This window comes from Phacochoerus africanus, chromosome 16, assembly GCF_016906955.1.
Source record: "Phacochoerus africanus isolate WHEZ1 chromosome 16, ROS_Pafr_v1, whole genome shotgun sequence".
NCBI lineage: Eukaryota > Metazoa > Chordata > Mammalia > Artiodactyla > Suidae > Phacochoerus > Phacochoerus africanus.
In genome coordinates, this window is record NC_062559.1 from 16,211,463 (window position 1) to 16,229,727 (window position 18,265).

The window sequence follows — 18,265 nt, forward strand, 5'->3', positions numbered from 1 at the left end:
CTTTTTTTGTTTTACTTCTTTTTTTCAAATTAAAGTATAGTTGATTCACAGTGTTCCTTTACTTTCTCCTGTGCAGCAGTGTGACCCAGCCGTCCATAGACACCCATTTTTTTTTCCAATCAGGTTTTTACCCAATAGACTAGGTACAGTTCCCTGTGCTGTACAGCGGGGCCCTACCACACATCCGTTCTAAATGAAACAGTCTGCATCTACCATCCGCAAATTCCCCATCACCCTCCCCCTCCCCTCCCCCTTGGCAAACATGAGTCTGCCCTCTGTGTCCATGAACTGTTTGTTTTGTAGATAGGTCATTTGTGCCATATTTTAGGCTCTACATATAAGTGATATCCTATGGTGTTTGTCCTCTTTGTAACTCACTTCACTTAGTGTGAGAGTCTCTAGTTCCATCCATGTTGCTGCAAATGACATTATTTTGTCATTTTTTATGGCTGAATAGTATTCCATTGTACATATGTACCACTCTTTTCACTTTCAATCATATTATCATGTGTATTTTATTCACACTTGGCTTTATTAAAAATTCTTTCTTCATTTACTTTTTATTTTTTTCTTATATTCCTGACAGACTGGTAAGGTTTTTACTGTGGTGTATCAAGGAGCATAGATTATGTACTTGTATGTATTTTTGTGCATTTTTATCTAATCTCAATATTTTGTTTTTATTTATTCATAAGCATGCAGCACAAACTTTTCATTGACTTCTACCCAAACTGTAATAGCACGTTGACATCTAAGTATGTCCCAAGTTATGCAAGCCCTCTAAGTTTTCTCCCAGTTGCCTACTTTGGTTTACTTTTTAGATGGATTTTATCCATCAGATTTTTCAGTTGACATTAGGAGGGAAAAGGTACTTCTGCTGTTAAATAATGGTTTCTTTGTTTTTAACATGCTGCAGGATATTGAAGTCAAAGTAAGTATGAATAAATATGAAGTATGAAATTTAGTCTTATGAATAAGTAGAAAACAATGAGCTACAACAAATATGCAAATGGATTCTCCTAAATTAAGCTGATAGTGACAGTTACTTCCACACTGGTTGAGGCCAGGTAACACTTGATCATGACGCAAAGAAAATACGGCATAAGAGTGGGAAAGTCAAAACATACGCTTTGCTAATTTCTTAAAATTCCTAGTCAGTCATGTATTCAGCATTCATTGAACAAACATTATGTTAACTTTTCTAACATAGGGTCATGTAGGAGGGTCTCTTTTCAGGTAAAGCTCACTTAAACATAATAAAGGTAGAAACAGTTTAAGAAATGAATTTTTAAATTTATCTTGAAAAAATCCATTGTCATTTTTTTCAAGAATCAGTATTTTATTACTTGATTTTTAATTTTGTACAAAGAAATCTTGTAAATTAGGAGACAGTTACTTGATTAAAAAGGAAATAGAATAATACATGTCTATACGAAGGTTTCACTGGGTAATTTAAGGCTCACAAGCATAAGGTTTATGAACAAAATGTTATAGGCATTTTTGTTGTTGTTGTTCAGGAAAGAAGGTTAATAACCATGTGTCTTATGCCTGGAATATAATCAAAGTTTTATTGTGCAAAATATTAATCCTTGAAATTACTCTTCGAAAGAGAAGTTAAATAAAACTGTCTGTGCTGTATTCTGACATTTCCAAATACATTTGGACAAAGTAGGACACAGCTGTTACAAAAAAAACCAAAACAATGCAGACTCATTCTTTACATTTAAATACAGCAATCATCGTCTTATTAATGTTTTTCTATGGCAGAGCCCTAATAGATTGCAAAAATCTTCAGCTTTGTATGCTTATTTCTAATGCAATTTATACTTGACTTTTGCTTTGCTGTTGCTGCTTTTTCTTGATATAGTATATTCTTCATTTCTTTTTTTAGGCTAAGCAGCTGGAAGAAAAAGATCGGGTGATAAAGAAGCAGGATGCATTCTACAAAGAGCAGCTGGCTAGACTGGAGGAGAGGGTATGACTATTCCTTGTTACTGATTCTCTTCTCTTACCACATCTGCAGCGTTCTCATATACTTACTTAAAAATCAATACACTAGAACTGTAACTGCTTTTTCTAGTTAAAAAGTGGCCAGGAACTGAGAAGGCCAAGCAGGTAGATCATTCTCGAAGATAATGCTACTTCGACTTCGGTAGTTTTGCATACGGTTCTATTATTGGTTCATTGATGCTTTTTACCACTCAGGAACTCGCCCAGCTATTTTCCCTGCATTGTCTCCAGGTCCAGTAGTAGAGTGCTACTCTTAGCTGTCCCAGACATTGACTGAACTTGAACACGTTCCTAGAAATGGTAGTGCTTTAAAGGATGAATTGTCTTTGTGAAAGCTCAGTTTCACTGCATTGTGGCTGAAAAATGTATGTCCCTTTCAAAACTGGTGGACGTGAGCTGAATAGTAGGACTCAGGAGAAGAATTAAGAGGAGTGGAGATAGTACCTTCAGTCTTCATGGCCCTAGAACTTGAGAGAGATGCAAAGAAGGAAGTTAGGCTGAAACAAAAGAAGGCAATGGGCTTAAGAATGTGAGTTACAGCATCCAGGGCCCCTGTTCAGTGAAGTGTATTTGTTGTCTAAAATAATTTCATACGTAGACCATGGGGTTTCAAAGCTAGCTTTTGCTTCTTTTTGATTGAGACACCTTCCCTCCCCCCTCCCCCCCCCTTTTTTTTTTTGATTGGACCAACTGCTTTATTGAAAGATGAGAGCAGAGCCCTTTCCCCCATGATCCTGGCAGCAATAGCCTCAAGGCTCTGATCATCCCACTGTTCTGTAATCTGAGGGCGAGACCCCCAAAATTTGATTGGTTTAGAATAGAATGTTTAATAAGAAAGCAGGGAAAAATAAGAGATTATAAAGCCCAATTCAGTGCAAATATTTATGTGTTAAATGTTTTCATCTGTCTCTGTGTGTCATTGGACTAAGTGTTTCTTGAATATAGGGACTGTTTTCTCATTCTTTGAGCCGGTATCTACCAAATATGTCAGGCCCTGGTAGTGCCAGAGATACACTAATAAAGAAAATGAACCAAATGTCTGTCATTGTGGAGCTTAAATTCAGTTAAAACCCCGTTAACACATGGAATGGCAGATTGTGATACTATGGCAGACAGTAACGCAGGGAAAAGCAGTCCCAGGTGTCGGTGTGGGGTCAGGTGGAGAGGGGTCGTCCAGTAGGATCCTATTCGGAAAGAGGTCTGTAGCAATGGAGAAGCAAGCCAGCCGCAACCCTGAAGTAGGGTGTGCTTGGTATGTTTGAAAAAGCTAGAGAGGGTGTGAGCAGAGGAGTGTTCTAGCTGCTGTCTTGGGCAAGAGCTGAAGCAGGAGAGGCTTAGTAAGGGGTAATAGCAGTCATTCAGAAATGGGGTGCTGATGGCTTGGCCCAGGGTACTAGCAGTGGAGGGAATGAAATGTGGTTGGGTATCTCAGAGGCAGAACTGACCAGATTTGCTGATGGTTTTGTACATGAGGGAAAGAACTCAAAGAAATTCTGAGTCTGTGGCTTTTATAGCTGGAAGCATGGATTTTTCCATAGGGGGAGACTATTAATATATGGCTCTGTCTCAAGCAGTATCCCAGACTTACCATATCCTAGATCCTCCATCGCTTTGGCTGTGGCGTAGGCCGGCAGCTGTAGCTCCGAGAAAATTTGACCAAGAGGAAATCAACAAGGTCTTATTACCTAGTGACTGCAGCGCGGTAATTCCCTCCCAGGAGTTATTTTAATATCAAGTTGTGCTGCTTTTACATTGAAGTGAGAAATTCATAGTCATTCAAGCAGTTTAGAAATGTTTTTGAGGCATTTATTCCTATGTTCATAATAGTCCTCACCATTCCTTCTCTAGAAAGAAAACAAACCTTTTCTCTGTTTTATCAACTCTTTTGATGGTTATTTCATTAGCCTCTAGATTGCCTGCTTCTGGAACATCCATTGCCCTCCTATGTTCTCTAGGAAAATACGTAGTTTCCCCTAGTCTGTTGGCCCTCTGGAAAGGAATGAGAGGCGGGACCAAGGCCCTGTAGTAACAGGGCAGAGTCCAGACTCTCCCAGGATCTTCTAGGACGAAGGACTCCTCCCTCCCCAGGACATCTCAGAGACCTGAGTTCTCTGGTGATTAGTGTGTCTTGCATGTCTAAGTTCTCATTTATGAACTTGAATTGATTTCACTCTACTGATTCTACTTTGCTCTTGGCATTCCTAAGAACCGTGTGGTTTGGCCCAGCCTGAAGAGCTATAAAAGCCCTGGTGGCTTGAGAAGCTAAGGGAGATCAGAGAGCGTAGTTGGAATCTGTTACAATGTTCAGGTCAACAGAGTGGTGGGATATATATCGCTTTTACTTACAGGCTCCTCTGGATTTCAGCAGCTATTTGCATACACACTGCAGTCAACCCCATACAATTAAGAAGGAGAGGGAGTTGTGCAAGCTGAGCAAAAGAAAGCAATGCAAAGAGAATGGTGAAAAATAAATTGTCATTAGGAAGGGAAGTACTTTACTAGTTTGTCACCTGTGGAGAGAGTTACTAATTAAATTCTAAGGTGACGCTTACATCAAATGAGCAATTTTTAAAAGCCTTTTACTTGTAGTGGGTGGCCTATCTTCTATTGCGTCATAAAGTGTCGGGCTCATCTGGATGATTAATTGGCTTTTTTGATTGCTTGACTTCTTCTTTGTCAATTAATACCTTTGTTTCTGTGTTCCTCTGTGCAAAGCTTGGGGGAAAATATGCCAACAGTGATAATAAAGAGAAATGACAACAGAACAGATTATTGCCAGCCCAGTGTTCTCCTTATGCAAAGAAATTATTATGCATTTTTACTGCAAGATGAAGTCTGTCATTGTAAAAATATTTCATTGAGTAGAGCTGGATCAGTCATTTCAAGGGATTAATACAGAATAGAATTCAGTTAGACCACTGACATCTGAAATCCTAAAACCTAAACAGTCCTTTTGGAGGGTAAGGAGATGATTGCTTAAACTCAATTTATGGGTTAAAAAAATCTGTTGATACTTTACCCCTCAAGTGCTTTCTAAACAGTTGTCAATGATTCTAGGTCATATTATTAGCTCATATACACTAAATTATGTATATGTTTTGACCATGCACTGTGATATAGCAAATTTAATGCCATAGTTAAAAGCATAACTTTGTGGTAGATATGCCTTGGTAACTAGCTTCCATTCGTCAACCTAGAGAAAGAGATTATTCCTTTGACACCTGGAAATTTTGTACAAGTTTCCTTATTCATCTTGAAATCAAGGAAGTTTCTCTGGTTTCCGTTACTGATAGTTGCTGAAACAGGTCAGGTTCTCTGGTCCAGGAGTTTGGACATTGAAGGCAGTAGAAGCTGATGCCACTTGTTATCATAATGCCATTACAAATGACAGGTTTCAGTGAAGTGGTTTCAGCATGTATCTTGAGATGCTCTGAATTTTTTAAATCATTAACAAGTAAATGATAGTTCAAATAAATGGACTTAGGTGTTAATTGTTAGGTAGAGAAAGTAATAAAGCCCAGGAGCCCCATATCCTTTGTTAATGTAATTGAAATAGTCATCTGTACCATAGGTTCAGAGGCAGCCCCTTTTCACTCTTGGCGACTCCCTAAAGAAAGTTTATTATTGCATTGCAAATATTCTAGAAGTTGCAAGCAGGGTGGGCTTTTTTCTATTTTGTGTTCGGGGGCAAAAAAAAAATGATACAGTATAGTGGATGTGGGGGTCTTATCCTTAATTCACCGTTCAACAAGTCCTCCAAACACCTTGGCTTTTCTGTTAACCTCTCCGAATTTTCTAGTGGGAAATGTAGTTTGGGTAAACTTGAAATGCGTTTTTAATCTCACTTTAGGGATATGAGACTTTTTTTCTCCGGGATGAGCTGTGAAAAGTGCATCCTGTTCAAATTATCCCTTTAGCTGGAGCCAGTTTTTCTATGCCTAACTTTAGAGGAAAGATTTGCAAATCGTGGGATCAGAACTTAATTTGGGGCTCTATTTACCATGTAGGCTGTCAAGAAGTATTAACCTTAAGGTAAGATGAGAACACGGAGTACAAAGCTATGCGCTGATGGCACACAGTATACCAAGTATTAAATAGCATTATCCTTCCTGCTTGCTACAGTAAATAGGATTTCACTATTATGATGTGTCAGGGCTTTCAGTGAAATCAAATTTACAAGACACTAAACTGCCATCCTCTCTGCTGAGCAGCTTTATGCTGGGATCTTGCTTTTATATTAATCCTGTTGGTAGGAAATACTTGTACGAATTGTGCATGGAAATTATAATTTAATGATCTCTTCCTTTTCTCTATTCAGGGCTTAGAACGGACCACTGTGCTTTGCAGCGATAGCCCCAGGGCTCTGAGAAAGAGAGAATATACAGTTGAGCTTTAAAGCCCAGTATTGCCTTTTCGTCAGTGCATATATTGATCCTAAGTGCGAAGGCGCCCGTAGTATGGGTGGCACACTTTCTCAGCTCTTCGCATTGCCTTTACCTGGTGAAAGAGTATACAGTAAAATGGATTCTGTTCACTGTGACAGTTTTTTAAATGTCACTCGAATGTGTAACAACAGGTAAGAAAAAAAGTGTTAGGAAATCCAGCGAAAATAATTTCACTTTTTAAAAGGAGTCTTGTTCATTTTGTCTCAGAAGACTCAGTAGGCCGTTTTATTTAAAATACAGTTAGTACTCCTTTCACTGGAATCTTTTCTTCTTATTGATAAGAGTACTGCAGTCAGGAAGTTCTTCTGTTTTGCCTCTCTATCTCCTGTGTATGTGATTGAAAACAAGCTAAATCTCTTGAATTTTCTTTGTATCCAGCTTCATAATTAGTGATGGTTTTGCTTTTTAATATCTTGTTTACTTATAAATTTCAAATGTACTCCATTTAGGCAGACCAGCCAATGCTTATTTCCCTCTTTTGCCGACTGAAAAATTAATATTACCAGTTATTAACATAAATGTTAATTTTTTAAGGGAAATTGCAGGGCTTGTGTTAGAAAATACTCTTGAATTCCAGTTTTATGTTCAGGCCATGAGCCAGCTGTGCCTCCATAAGGGATTATGTTTCAACACATGAGCTTCATTAAGACAGATGTATTTGGTCATTAAAACATTTACAAATAATATTAGATTATATCATCATGAAATAAGAAATGCCTACATCTGAACTTGGCATTTAAAGCAGGTTGGCACAGTAAGGTCAGTGCTTAATGAAGGGAATCTAAATCCAGCTTGGCTCTGGAGGCTAAGATAGGAATTTGACTTGGGTCATGCTTACCGAATTTTGAGAGGCTAGAGGAAGTCCTCAGCATTCAGCATTCATTCATGCGCTTTGTTAAACTCCTCCAGTGACCCAGGCTCTGTATGGAGATATAGCTATTGACATGCACAAATGCTAGTTGGCATCTGGTTCACTAATTGCCGTAGTGAATCCATGGAAGCTATGCCAGACTGCTATTTTCCAGAGCAGAAATATTTTGTGAGACATAGCTGCTACTTTTGTCCCTTAGTAGTTGAAAGATCATGCAATTTAGAGCAGTGTGTTGGTTTGGAGAAATCCAACAGGTTAAAGGCTCAGATAAAAAGACCCAATGAACTGGTTGCCTTAAATAGCTATCTTTGAAAAGAAATGTAAAATACGTAAATTCCATGAAGACTAGAACTCTCTTCCTTTTGAGCACCATGGTAAGTGCCTGGCACATAATAACTACTAGATAAGTTCTTCAAATTAATGTGTTAGGAAGTAGGATGGGTTCCATGGCCAAATAATTTTGAGGAATGTTAGGCTTAACTAAGGGGAACAGGTTTCTTTACTGTGGGCCTTCTCAGAGTTTATATACCTTCAGAGCTCCCAAGCCTAGGATACTGCATGCCGTGTTTCAGCATTATACCCAAGCCTTAGAATCGTTTTTTTCAAGAAACATTCATTAGGGAGTTCCTGTCGTGGCCCAGTGGTTAACGAACCCGACTAGGAACCATGAGGTTGCGGGTTCGGTCCCTGCCCTTGCTCAGTGGGTTAACGATCCGGCGTTGCCGTGAGCTGTGGTGTAGGTTGCAGACGCGGCTCGGATCCCGCGTTGCTGTGGCTCTGGCGTAGGCCGGTGGCTACAGCTCCGATTTGACCCCTAGCCTGGGAACCTCCATATGCCGCGGAAGCAGCCCAAAGAAATAGCAGAAAGACAAAAAAAAAAAAAAAAGGAAACGCTCATTAACTTATCCCAACACACCACCAGGGATTTCTTTCTGTCTTTCTTTTTTTTTGGGGGGGGGGGTCTTTTTGCTATTTTTTGGGCTGCTCCCTCGGCATATGGAGGTTCCCAGGCTAGGGGTCTAATCGGAGCTGCAGCTGCCAGCATACGCCAGAGCCACAGCAACTCGGAATCCTAGCCGCGTCTGTGACCCACACCACACTCACCGCAACGCCAGATCCTCAACTCACTGAGCAAGGCCAGGGACTGAACCCTCAACCTCATAGTTCCTAGTCGGGTTCGTTAACCACTGAGCCACAATGGGAACTCCCATCTGGGATTTCTTGTGCCCTGCCAGTACTTACATTTTTGAGTCGTTCCTGATCTGTATCCTAGAATGTGTAAGTCAAGAAGCTGTAGAATTTCATGGATGGAGTTCCCAGTTTGAGGCTTCTGAGGACCTGCAGCCATCCTGGAATTACCTGCGTTTGCACTCTGTTGCAAAATGAAAGAAGCTGAGGGATTCTAAGGTTCCTCTGGATGGCTGTGTTCTGATTCCTGATTCTCTTCACACTGTCCAGTCTCTCCAAGCCTCTTTGGGAGAACTATACATGTGATAGCTCATTTTGTCTTTATATTCGCACTCCCAGCTCAGGGGCCCTCGAAGTGGGAGCAGTGGGTTTCTTCAGGGCCTTCCTACCACAGGACACAGAGTCATGCCCGTGAACCCAAGAGTCGTATGTACCGTCTTTCTCTCAAGAATTGGGTGTGGAAGCTCAGCAGAATGCCACGAAGGAGCCAGGGTCCCAATAGGAATTTTCTTCTTTTTCATAAAATGAAGTAGGAGGGTAATCAGATTTCATAAATATTTAATTAACACTGTGGGTCTTTAACTCAGTTGTGTTTGCCAAGATCTAGAGGTGGAGAAACAAAGCAAAAGATGCATCAACACCTCCCCTTTCTTACGAACCTCAAGTTTTCTGTGATCCTTGAGAAAGAGTTTATAGGACTGGCTCTTTGGTGGGGAAGTGATAAGGTTTGCTTGCCTCAGTCAGAAAGTGCAGTCTTTGTAGCCCAGTCACTTGGATAAAGGTTGATAATCCTGTGTTCTGCAATCTCATTTCCCTTCGGAGGCAGTTCAGCCCAAGAGTTCAGGAAGAGTGGTGTGGCCACAGTCTTGCCCTCACTATCTGTAGTTTTCACTGAGGATCTAGCAGAGCAGGAGCCCTGTCTGCTCACTGTTCTGTCCCCAGCCCCTGGGACAGCGGCTGGCATGTAGTACACGCTAGACATACTTTTGTTAAGCAAACAAATAAAGGTGTTTTCAGCAAGGCTTTAATCTCAGAAACGGCCCAGGTAATTTAGGTATGCATCTCCAGGTGACTTGTGCGCTTCACCTCAAGTTACACCTCATCCTGCAGGTTATCCCAGAGATTCAGATGAGGGTCCTCCTGCTCCAGCCATGCCTGCTGCTACTGATAGTTGTGGAAATGCATATCTTATTTACATAAAATTAAACAGTCGGTGCAGATGCTACTATGTGGGCCAACCTTGGGCGTAAATTAAATCCTATTGCCTAAGGGACATTCTTATCCACTACTTTTATGCGACTTAGGGCAGGGGTAATCAGCTTTATCCACTGTCCTAAATAGAACACCCAACTTCATGTATTATCCCGAAACTTGGCTCTTGGTGAAAATGTTCCAGGGTGCTTTAGGCTGTGGACATCCTTGCTGTTCCAGGGCTATTGGCCAAGAAATGGAGTATCAGTATCATCAGCATCATATTAACACAGCTACATCTACTGAGGGATTATTATAAACGAGGAAGTACACAGAATGATTTAACACCATCATTTTAACCCCAGATCAGACCTCTCTAGGGGAAGGTATTTTCTTTCTTCACCACCCAGTCACTCCTCAGTTTTGTTCTTGAGGCTCAGAGACATCAAGTAACTTGCTCTAAAGTTTCCTAGCTGGGAACAACCAACAGACAGCTTCTGTGTGTCTGCTCACTGCCTGCCTTCCCTTCTGGGTGACCAGGGCTTGACTCTATGTCCCCAAAAACCTTTCTGGCCATGTATGTATTATGCTATTCCACTGCCCTTCCCTAGATTATAAGAATTTTGGTGGCCGTGACATGACATTTTTTTTTTGTTCAGAGTGAGTAGCCTTAAGTAACAGATTCTCGGCCATGTTTCCTTAGCAACATTTGTACCTGGCTTCTTTTACAGCCTGCGCCGTGCTGGTCTTACGTAATAGTGGGTCATGTTCCACACTTGAGAGATATTAAACCGGGTTCGTGATAGGGCATGAACAGATGCTGGATACAATTAGTGTGGCTTTGGTACATAGACTAAACTGATGGGAGAGATGCTGGCAGTGAGGAAACGGTAAAGGGTCTGTGGATTGGGCCTCACCCTCTTCAGGGGCGGAGAGAGAAGGTGGTGGTCCTGGGAACACTAGAGGGAGAAATAACCAGAAATCAAAATGAGAGGCCCCGAGAAATCAGCCCAGGTAATGGCAGTGAGATGTAGTGTGATAGCAACAAGGGAAGAAGGCAGTGGAGGCTCCACCAATGATCTTCTTCTCGCTCCACTGCCACCTGGGCACTTCAGCCCCACCGTCCTCCTTTGCCATGGCCTGTTTTGCAAATCATTTCTTTCTCATCTCTCATGTGGCCCTTGAAACCCCATGTCCACAGCAGTCCAGCCCGCTTAGTTGCTGTTTAGGTTGTATATGTATGGGATTGTGGAACATAAACTTCCTTCCGATTTAGATTAGAGTCGCAAAATAGGAGTTTCCTATTTTCTCTGTCTAGTTGAAGGTCAGAGATGTTGCTTCTGTCTTAGAGCTATTTAAACTGCATCTCAGGGACTTTCCTACCCTCTGCCTCAGAATTAACCCAGGTAATTAAATAAATCTCAGAAAATATATCACTCAGTCAGCTACCCTGAAGCCATTCCTATGTTTAACCTCCACGATGGTTTTCCCTCTGCTGCTTCAGTGTGGTTCACTAGGAAGTCCCCAGGCTTGCTCTCTAGGTACACTGCTCTGCCCCGTGTTAGACATCCCCTGGGGAATGGGAGCACTGACTATGTGCCAGGTGTCGTGCATTGTAGGTCCTGGGATACATGGGATGACAGAATCAGACACGGCGTAGCTCTGCTGTCTTCTCTCGCCTCCTTGGCTGTCATTTCTTCTTCCCATTAGTATTTCCGTAACTTAATTGTAATGTCGTCTCTACGTTGCCTTGATGAACTGTGAATGGTGTGAGGTGGCGAATGAAAACAGAAGGGAGAGAAAAGTCGTTCAAGGCTGACAGTTAAGATCTTGGGTAGTCAGTCTATAGACTGAGAAGACTTTGTATTTTTGTTTAACTGTCATCACAATGAAAATGTCCCTAGAACTCCGAGTGCTTCTTTAGTTCCAGAAAAATAATACGTAATAAATTGTAAGTCATCTATTCTCTCATGATGTAGTTGCTGTAAACGGCAGAAATTTGGCAGACATTCCTAGAACTGTTTGTCAAAATTCAATAGCATGTAATTAAAGACAGAGACTGCCATTTCTCTTTTGGGTACATTAAAAAATTATATATTGTTTGGATTTGACCTTGAACTCAGTTCCAAAAAGAATAATGCCAGAAAGACAAAAGGGTAAATATTTTAGTTTAAATAGAGGCACAGGTTACATAAAGTAACTACATTTACAGAAATGTCAGTTTTACCCTAGCTATTTAAGAGTGATTATGCAAAAGATAGTTTCTGAATGAATATTACTTTACACACAGCCAAATGGAAGCAGGGATTATGATGAAATTCTAAATTTTAAGCCTTTCCAGGCACCAAAACATGATTGCCGTTGTTTTAAACCTGTGTTGACTGACAGTTAAAACCGGTATTAATACAGCGTGGATGGTATATTAATGAAGTGGAATATTTTCTAGACACATAAATGTTTACTGTTTCTTGCAACTTTGTATTCATCTAGTGCAGAAGTATCTTTTCTCAGGTAAGGAAACAGAAACCTGGAGGTTTAATAATTGGTTTTTATGTGGTTGGGGAAGGGAGTGTTGGTGTTGTTGACCTAGTCACTATTACTGTCTCATCAAATAAGTTGTGAGTTAGTGAATGTGTATTTTTTTAAGGTTTTTAACCTAAAAATTTTTTCTCAATTTTTATTTTATATTGGAGTATACTTGATTTACAGTGTTGTGTTAGTCTCAGGTGTACAGCAAAGTGATTCTGTTGCACATCTACAGATATCCATTCTTTTTCAGATTCTTTCCCCATATTGGTTATTGCAGAATATTGAGTAGGATTCCCTGGGATATACAGTAGGTCTTTGTTGATTTTCTATCGTGTTTGTTTATTTAGGTCCCTAGAATTGATCTGTGTCTGGGTGGCCATCTCAAATACTGCACAGGTGACTGAAATATTACGAATATTTGAGAACCATTCCTTACGTTTTATGAAGCTTAAACAAACATAAAATTTCACTAGCTTTGTTGATATCATGGTACAAAGCAGCCTTGCAATAGTTTTTAATTTCAGTAGAATTCACCAGATTTATTGTATCAGAGGAAAGGACAGCTAACTTGCTCATTTGTTCTAGTTGCTAATTTTCATATACCCACAAATGTGTTTTGGTTAGTACCTGAGCTATTTAAGTATAACCTCAGACCTCAGAATGTTAGGGAGACGGTTTTAGATGATTCTGGAATGCATCAAAGCCTTGGTCCTCCCTCAAAGGACTTTTATAATGGCATCTAAATATAATGGCATCAGAGACAAGTGGCTCTGGATTCAAATGCTAGACCTATCCTTGGAAACTCCAAGGGACCTGTTTGACCTTCAAGAGCCCTCGTTTATGCAATGGAGGCTGTCGAGAGGAAAGAAAATATTATAGGTGCATTTATATGAATATTAGGATCATATTAGATATCATCAACATTAGTATCCAGTATCTTAGGAGACTGATAATTGTATGCTGTTTGAGGTAACTTGTTGAAGGAAAAAGACCCTAGAAGAAATATCTATTATTTTGTCATGTTGAAATGTTAAAGTAAATTTTGCCAGAAGAAATAGAATCATTGGCTCAATTGTAGAACTATTTTGTAAAATAGATATAATTTAAAAAAACCCTAGAATTTAGGCCTATGTAATCTTTTTTTGATTTTCAGAGCTCTTTAATGTACTTCACTTTATTTGGTAAAAAAGGGTTTTTCTTGTATGTGTTTCCCTTAAAATTTGGCAGCCTATCTGACTGCGAGACGGTTATCTGGATTCTTGGGTGTACTTAGGTACCTAAACTTTTCTGTCATCCTCCATCTTTTTTGGAAAGGATGATGTGAATCTTTGTCCATTTAGTTCCACGTGTATGAGCCCAACGGATGGGTGAGAAATTAAAACAACACCCCTAAGCTAGTTGAGCTTTCACTTTTTCAGCTTCAAATGACGTTTACTAAACCCTGTGATTTTACAGTATTGGAATCCAGCTCCTCAAGACTGGCTGCGCCAAGGCAAAGAGATCAGATTCCAGAGACTGTGGTTATAACATCTGGGGGTACCAGCTTTAAGGAAGGTGCTGGGGAATGGGGAACGTAAGAGTCAGAGAAGGCTGTAGAATCCAGAGGAAATAGTATATAGCACACATCTAGGTTGGTTTTTTTGTTTGTTTTAATATTTGCTTTTTGTTTTAGTCTTCCATTGGAAGTCTCTGACCTCGGATATTAATGCAGAACAAGGATTCACTTCTTCATTGTGATTTTTGGGTCAGTCTTGTAGAGTTTTTTTATTTAATAAGTAAGAAAGTTTCTATTTCCCATTAAAATGGAATGGATGACAAGGAGAAAGTATGAAAGCCTGGGTGAGGTCAGAAGGTGAAGGTTGTGATGGGGCCACAGAAAGGAGTCAAGTGGCAAGAATCACAGAGGGCCGATCCCTTGACAGACACTGCTCTTGGCATGGGTTTCACAGTTAGGAACATTCCTGGTTACAAGAGTCTTTTTCTTGAAAAATGAGTCTTTTATTTTGGATTGTATTCCTGAGAGACAGAAACCATCTCTGATGGGGTCATGGCTTCAGGAAAATGACAGGGGATGTTGATATCAATATTGTAGATTTCATTTCTACAGAAAAATGTACTAGGTCAGGCTTAATTCTGATATGTCTTATCATTTTGTGTGGTTTATACAGGATCTATTAAAAGTGCTTATTACCAAAGAGCAAAATTACTGAAGTCCTTTTAATTATAAAATGAAGAGTCTCAGCATATTGTTGTCCCGCTTGGAGAATAATCACAGCTGTAGACTGTGCTCTCTTCGTTAAAAATGTACCTTTTTGGACCAGATTCCTCAAAAGGCCTATTGAGATTTGAGAATTTTCATAAAGTTAAGTGACTGAATACTTCAGTCTAAAAAACAATCACCAAACAGTAACCTTTCAAAAAGATTTATTGGTTTAAACCTCTAATATCTTTCTCATGTAAATTCATGTTCATGTATTTCCCACGACTTCCTTTTCTCTTTACTGCTTCTGTCTCACAAAACAAACCAAAACCCCAACTATTTTAGTCCCCTTAAAGTATCTTTTATGTCTGCAATCTTTATATTTTTGATCTCTTGAATCATAGTCTATTTTAATGCTTATTTGGTTACAGGTGACAGGCATTCTCAGTCGTGGGTGAATGTCTTTTTATTTGCGTGTGCTGCAGTTCCAGGATAAAGGCATAAGCATCTCCTGTAAATTGTTTCTTCTTCCTCCTTTTCTCTGTGGTGCAGAGTATGTGGTTAAAATACATGCTAACTCACCACCTTGAGCACCCACACTGCAGCTTAAAAAGTATCCCATAGCCTATTTTATATAATATACCTTCTGGATCATCCTGTTATCCAAAAAAAAAAACCCCACAAAAAAACCATTTTCTTTTGAGAAAGAAAATTACGGCTCTTCAAGTTTATCCACATATAAATATAAGATATTGGTAGACATTCTTTATACTTTATAGCTGTCATTAGTCTTTTATCCTAAAATCAGTAATGGAAATATCATAGTGTATGCTCATGGTTAAGTATTTTTAAGAAGCTGAAATACCTGACTTTTATTTAACACATTTGTAGTACTAACTTTATCTGTGAACCTTTTCAGGGAGAGAGAAGTGTTTTTTGATTTCAGTTGACAGGTGAAATATAAATTTTAAAACAGGTATTTTCTTAAACCTACCTTGTGTATTCCTTGTTATTTCAGGAATGACTGTCCTTCAATTTCTTGGTCCCCCTGTGATTTAAAATACTTTCAGATAATTTACTTGGATTTTTTAAACATTTGGAAAGTAATTATTACTTGAACTAACAATATTTGTATTAATTTTTAAAATAAACAGTTTAGTACTCTTTTACTTTAATAACAATTTAGAATTTTTGCTGAAGGTTTTTTCGATGTCTTTGTCACCATGAGCTGTTCACCAGGCTCAGGCATTCGTTTAATATTTATTTAGAGTGAACAGTGTGTAAAGCTCCGTTTTAGGCTCTTGGATAAAGCAGCAAAAAGCAGAAAATAAGTCCCGTTTTCATATGGTTAGCACTCTGTTAAAATAAGACAGCCAGTAACAAATATATTTTATATCAAATGGTGGTGAGTTATATGAAGAAAAGTAACTCATAATAAAGGGAGAGACGGTGACAGCATGCAGAGAGATGCTGGTTTATGTGGACAGGGCTCTGATTAGGTGCCGCTTAAGGATCAAACGCCAGGCTGAGCCATGTGTATGGAGGAAGAGACTTCTGGAAAGTACTGTTGCACACCAGTTGCCCACATCTCTTGTCTTGATTCTATGCCATTTATTGCTCTAGTGTATTCTTTGCTATCTTTTCAGAAAGTGCCAGGTTTGCTTTTCAAATACTATAGTGTCTGTCTTGCCAAGCCTGGCAGACGGTGCTTATTTTGGTCTGTACTTTGTTAGCAGATCAGTCCTATGTTGAGTTCAAATGGCACTCTGGTTTCAAGAGTGATTCTAATTCCTGTTCTCCTAGAAGAATAGCAAATAGGCACTAAGGATCTGGTAGACGAATACTGAAGTGTTTTTAAAACTTCCTCATGAAGTGAAAATGTGCCCGTGCCTCCTCATGATCTTGTACTCCTCTCTTAAGCCTCCCCTGACCCCACGATCCAAGTCACTGTGAATAATCCTTCCTAGCTAGATTTTTGAGAGGTCAACTGGCCCCATTTACTGTGAGTTTCCGGTTTACCAGCACTCTGCTATGCGCTTTATGTGTGTTATTTCATTTACCCTTTGAGGCTCTTGAGGATGGTTTTCCTCGTTTTACGGATGAGGAGCGTGAGGCAGGGTAGTGAATGGTGTGCACTTTATCCAAGGTCTCAGACATAGCAAGAGATAGAGCTAGCATTTGAACCCTGGACATTTAAGCCCACATTGTTACCCTCCGCGCTCGCTGCACAAACTTCCGGGATGTTGGAGTTGGGATGAGATTGAATTCGGCTCAGAGAAGCTAAGGAGGCTGCTTTGACTCAAGCTGTCCCTTCCAAAGCTAGACATGTGTGTGGTAATAATGGCTGGGCAAAAAGTTCTCCCCCAGCTATGCCTGTAGATTGGGTGTGGTTAACCCGTTCACAAGGCGGACAGATCTTCTGTCATCACCTCCATATCCCCTTTGCTGTTTCCACTGAGCCAAACCTAAAAGGCTGAAGAGCTCCTCTTGGCACCTGTTATCTTTGTTCGGAGTCTCCGCTCTTGGGTTGTTTTTCCTTTTGTTCTTCTCCCCTCGCTTTGAGGGAATTTGCCTTCCCGCTCTTAGGTTCCCAGGGCCCCCACTGCTCTCTCACCTCCCTTCATCATTCAAGTAGAAAAAGACTGGACTCCCTGGAGGTCTCTCCACTGTGGACAGTCTGCTGAAGCTGCGGCAGTTGGGCACGACTAAATGTTGCAGTGACTGTTCTGGAGCTCTGGCACGCGTGTTCATCGCTCCCTCTTAGCACGGCTTACCGCTCTCTTTTTTTCCTCCTCCCTGTGAATTTCTTTGAGACACTCAGTTATATGATTTTTCTTTCCAATACATTTGGCGTAATTTCATTTTAAATGTATCTTTGTACCATAACCACCTTTAGCTGATAAATAAAAATTTATTTTAACTGTCTTACTATTTCTGACGATAGAAATGCAGTTTTAATGACAGAGCTATATGGTTGAATACACCCTTGTAATTAGTAGGGATAGTTCTGACATTGTATTTGAAAAGAGTGTTTGTTTTGAGCAGGATGAGCTATTGGATAGATAGCGAATGTAAGTGTTTCAGAACGTCTTACATTTGTTTTAAGATCTTTCAGTTAGCTGAGTCATTCTTGTAGTTTGAAATTGGGGTTTATCAGTTTGCCACACATCTTTTAAAATGGGTAGCTTTCTTAGTATGGCCAGATAATATGAGAATCAGAGAAAATAAGCTTTATCTTTGTTTCTGACTTGATATATTTCTATTCCGCCCCTGCTTAGTCAACACATACTCAGTACTGAGGCGCCAAGATTCATGGATATGGTTCCCTTTTCTTAAGGAGCCAGATACAGCTGTAGCAGATGTGTAAATACAAAGATTCTTTGATGCTGTGATAAACTCTTTGATGAACATCGTACCAGTCCTCTGGTTTAACATTTCCTGACCCTCCTGTTCCTCAAGATCTGATGGTTGAGTTTTGGAAAGACTGGCGTCAGCACCTCTGGCCCACACGTTAAGAGTGGTTTTTATATTTTTGAAGGGTTGGAAAGAAATCAAAAGAATAATTTCACAACATAGACGAAAAGGAAATTCAAATTTTGGTCTCCATAAATAGTTTTTATTGCAGCACAGTCACTCATTTGTTTGCATATCCACCAGGGCTACTTTCGGGACACAACAGAGTGGTGTCTTTGCGAAAGGTGGTATGGCCTGCAGAGCTTAAACTATTTATTGTCTTTCCCTTTGTGGAAAAAATTTGTCAACCCTTCTCTCTCTCTCTCTCTCTTTTTTTTTCCCCCACACCTGTGGCACGTGGAGGTTCCTGGGCCAGAG

The 18,265-nt window shown here is 40.0% G+C and overlaps 1 protein-coding gene across 3 annotated transcripts in view; it reads left to right on the forward strand.

Annotated features, from left to right (window-relative positions):
- CHCHD3 (coiled-coil-helix-coiled-coil-helix domain containing 3) overlaps window positions 1-18,265 on the forward strand; it is a 276,415-nt gene that overhangs the window by 181,694 nt on the left and 76,456 nt on the right. For all 3 annotated transcript variants that reach the window (XM_047763786.1, XM_047763784.1, XM_047763785.1), the window contains exon 5: window positions 1,892-1,975. In XM_047763786.1, the coding sequence (XP_047619742.1) occupies window positions 1,892-1,975 (84 nt within the window). The remainder of the gene's footprint in view (window positions 1-1,891; window positions 1,976-18,265) is intronic.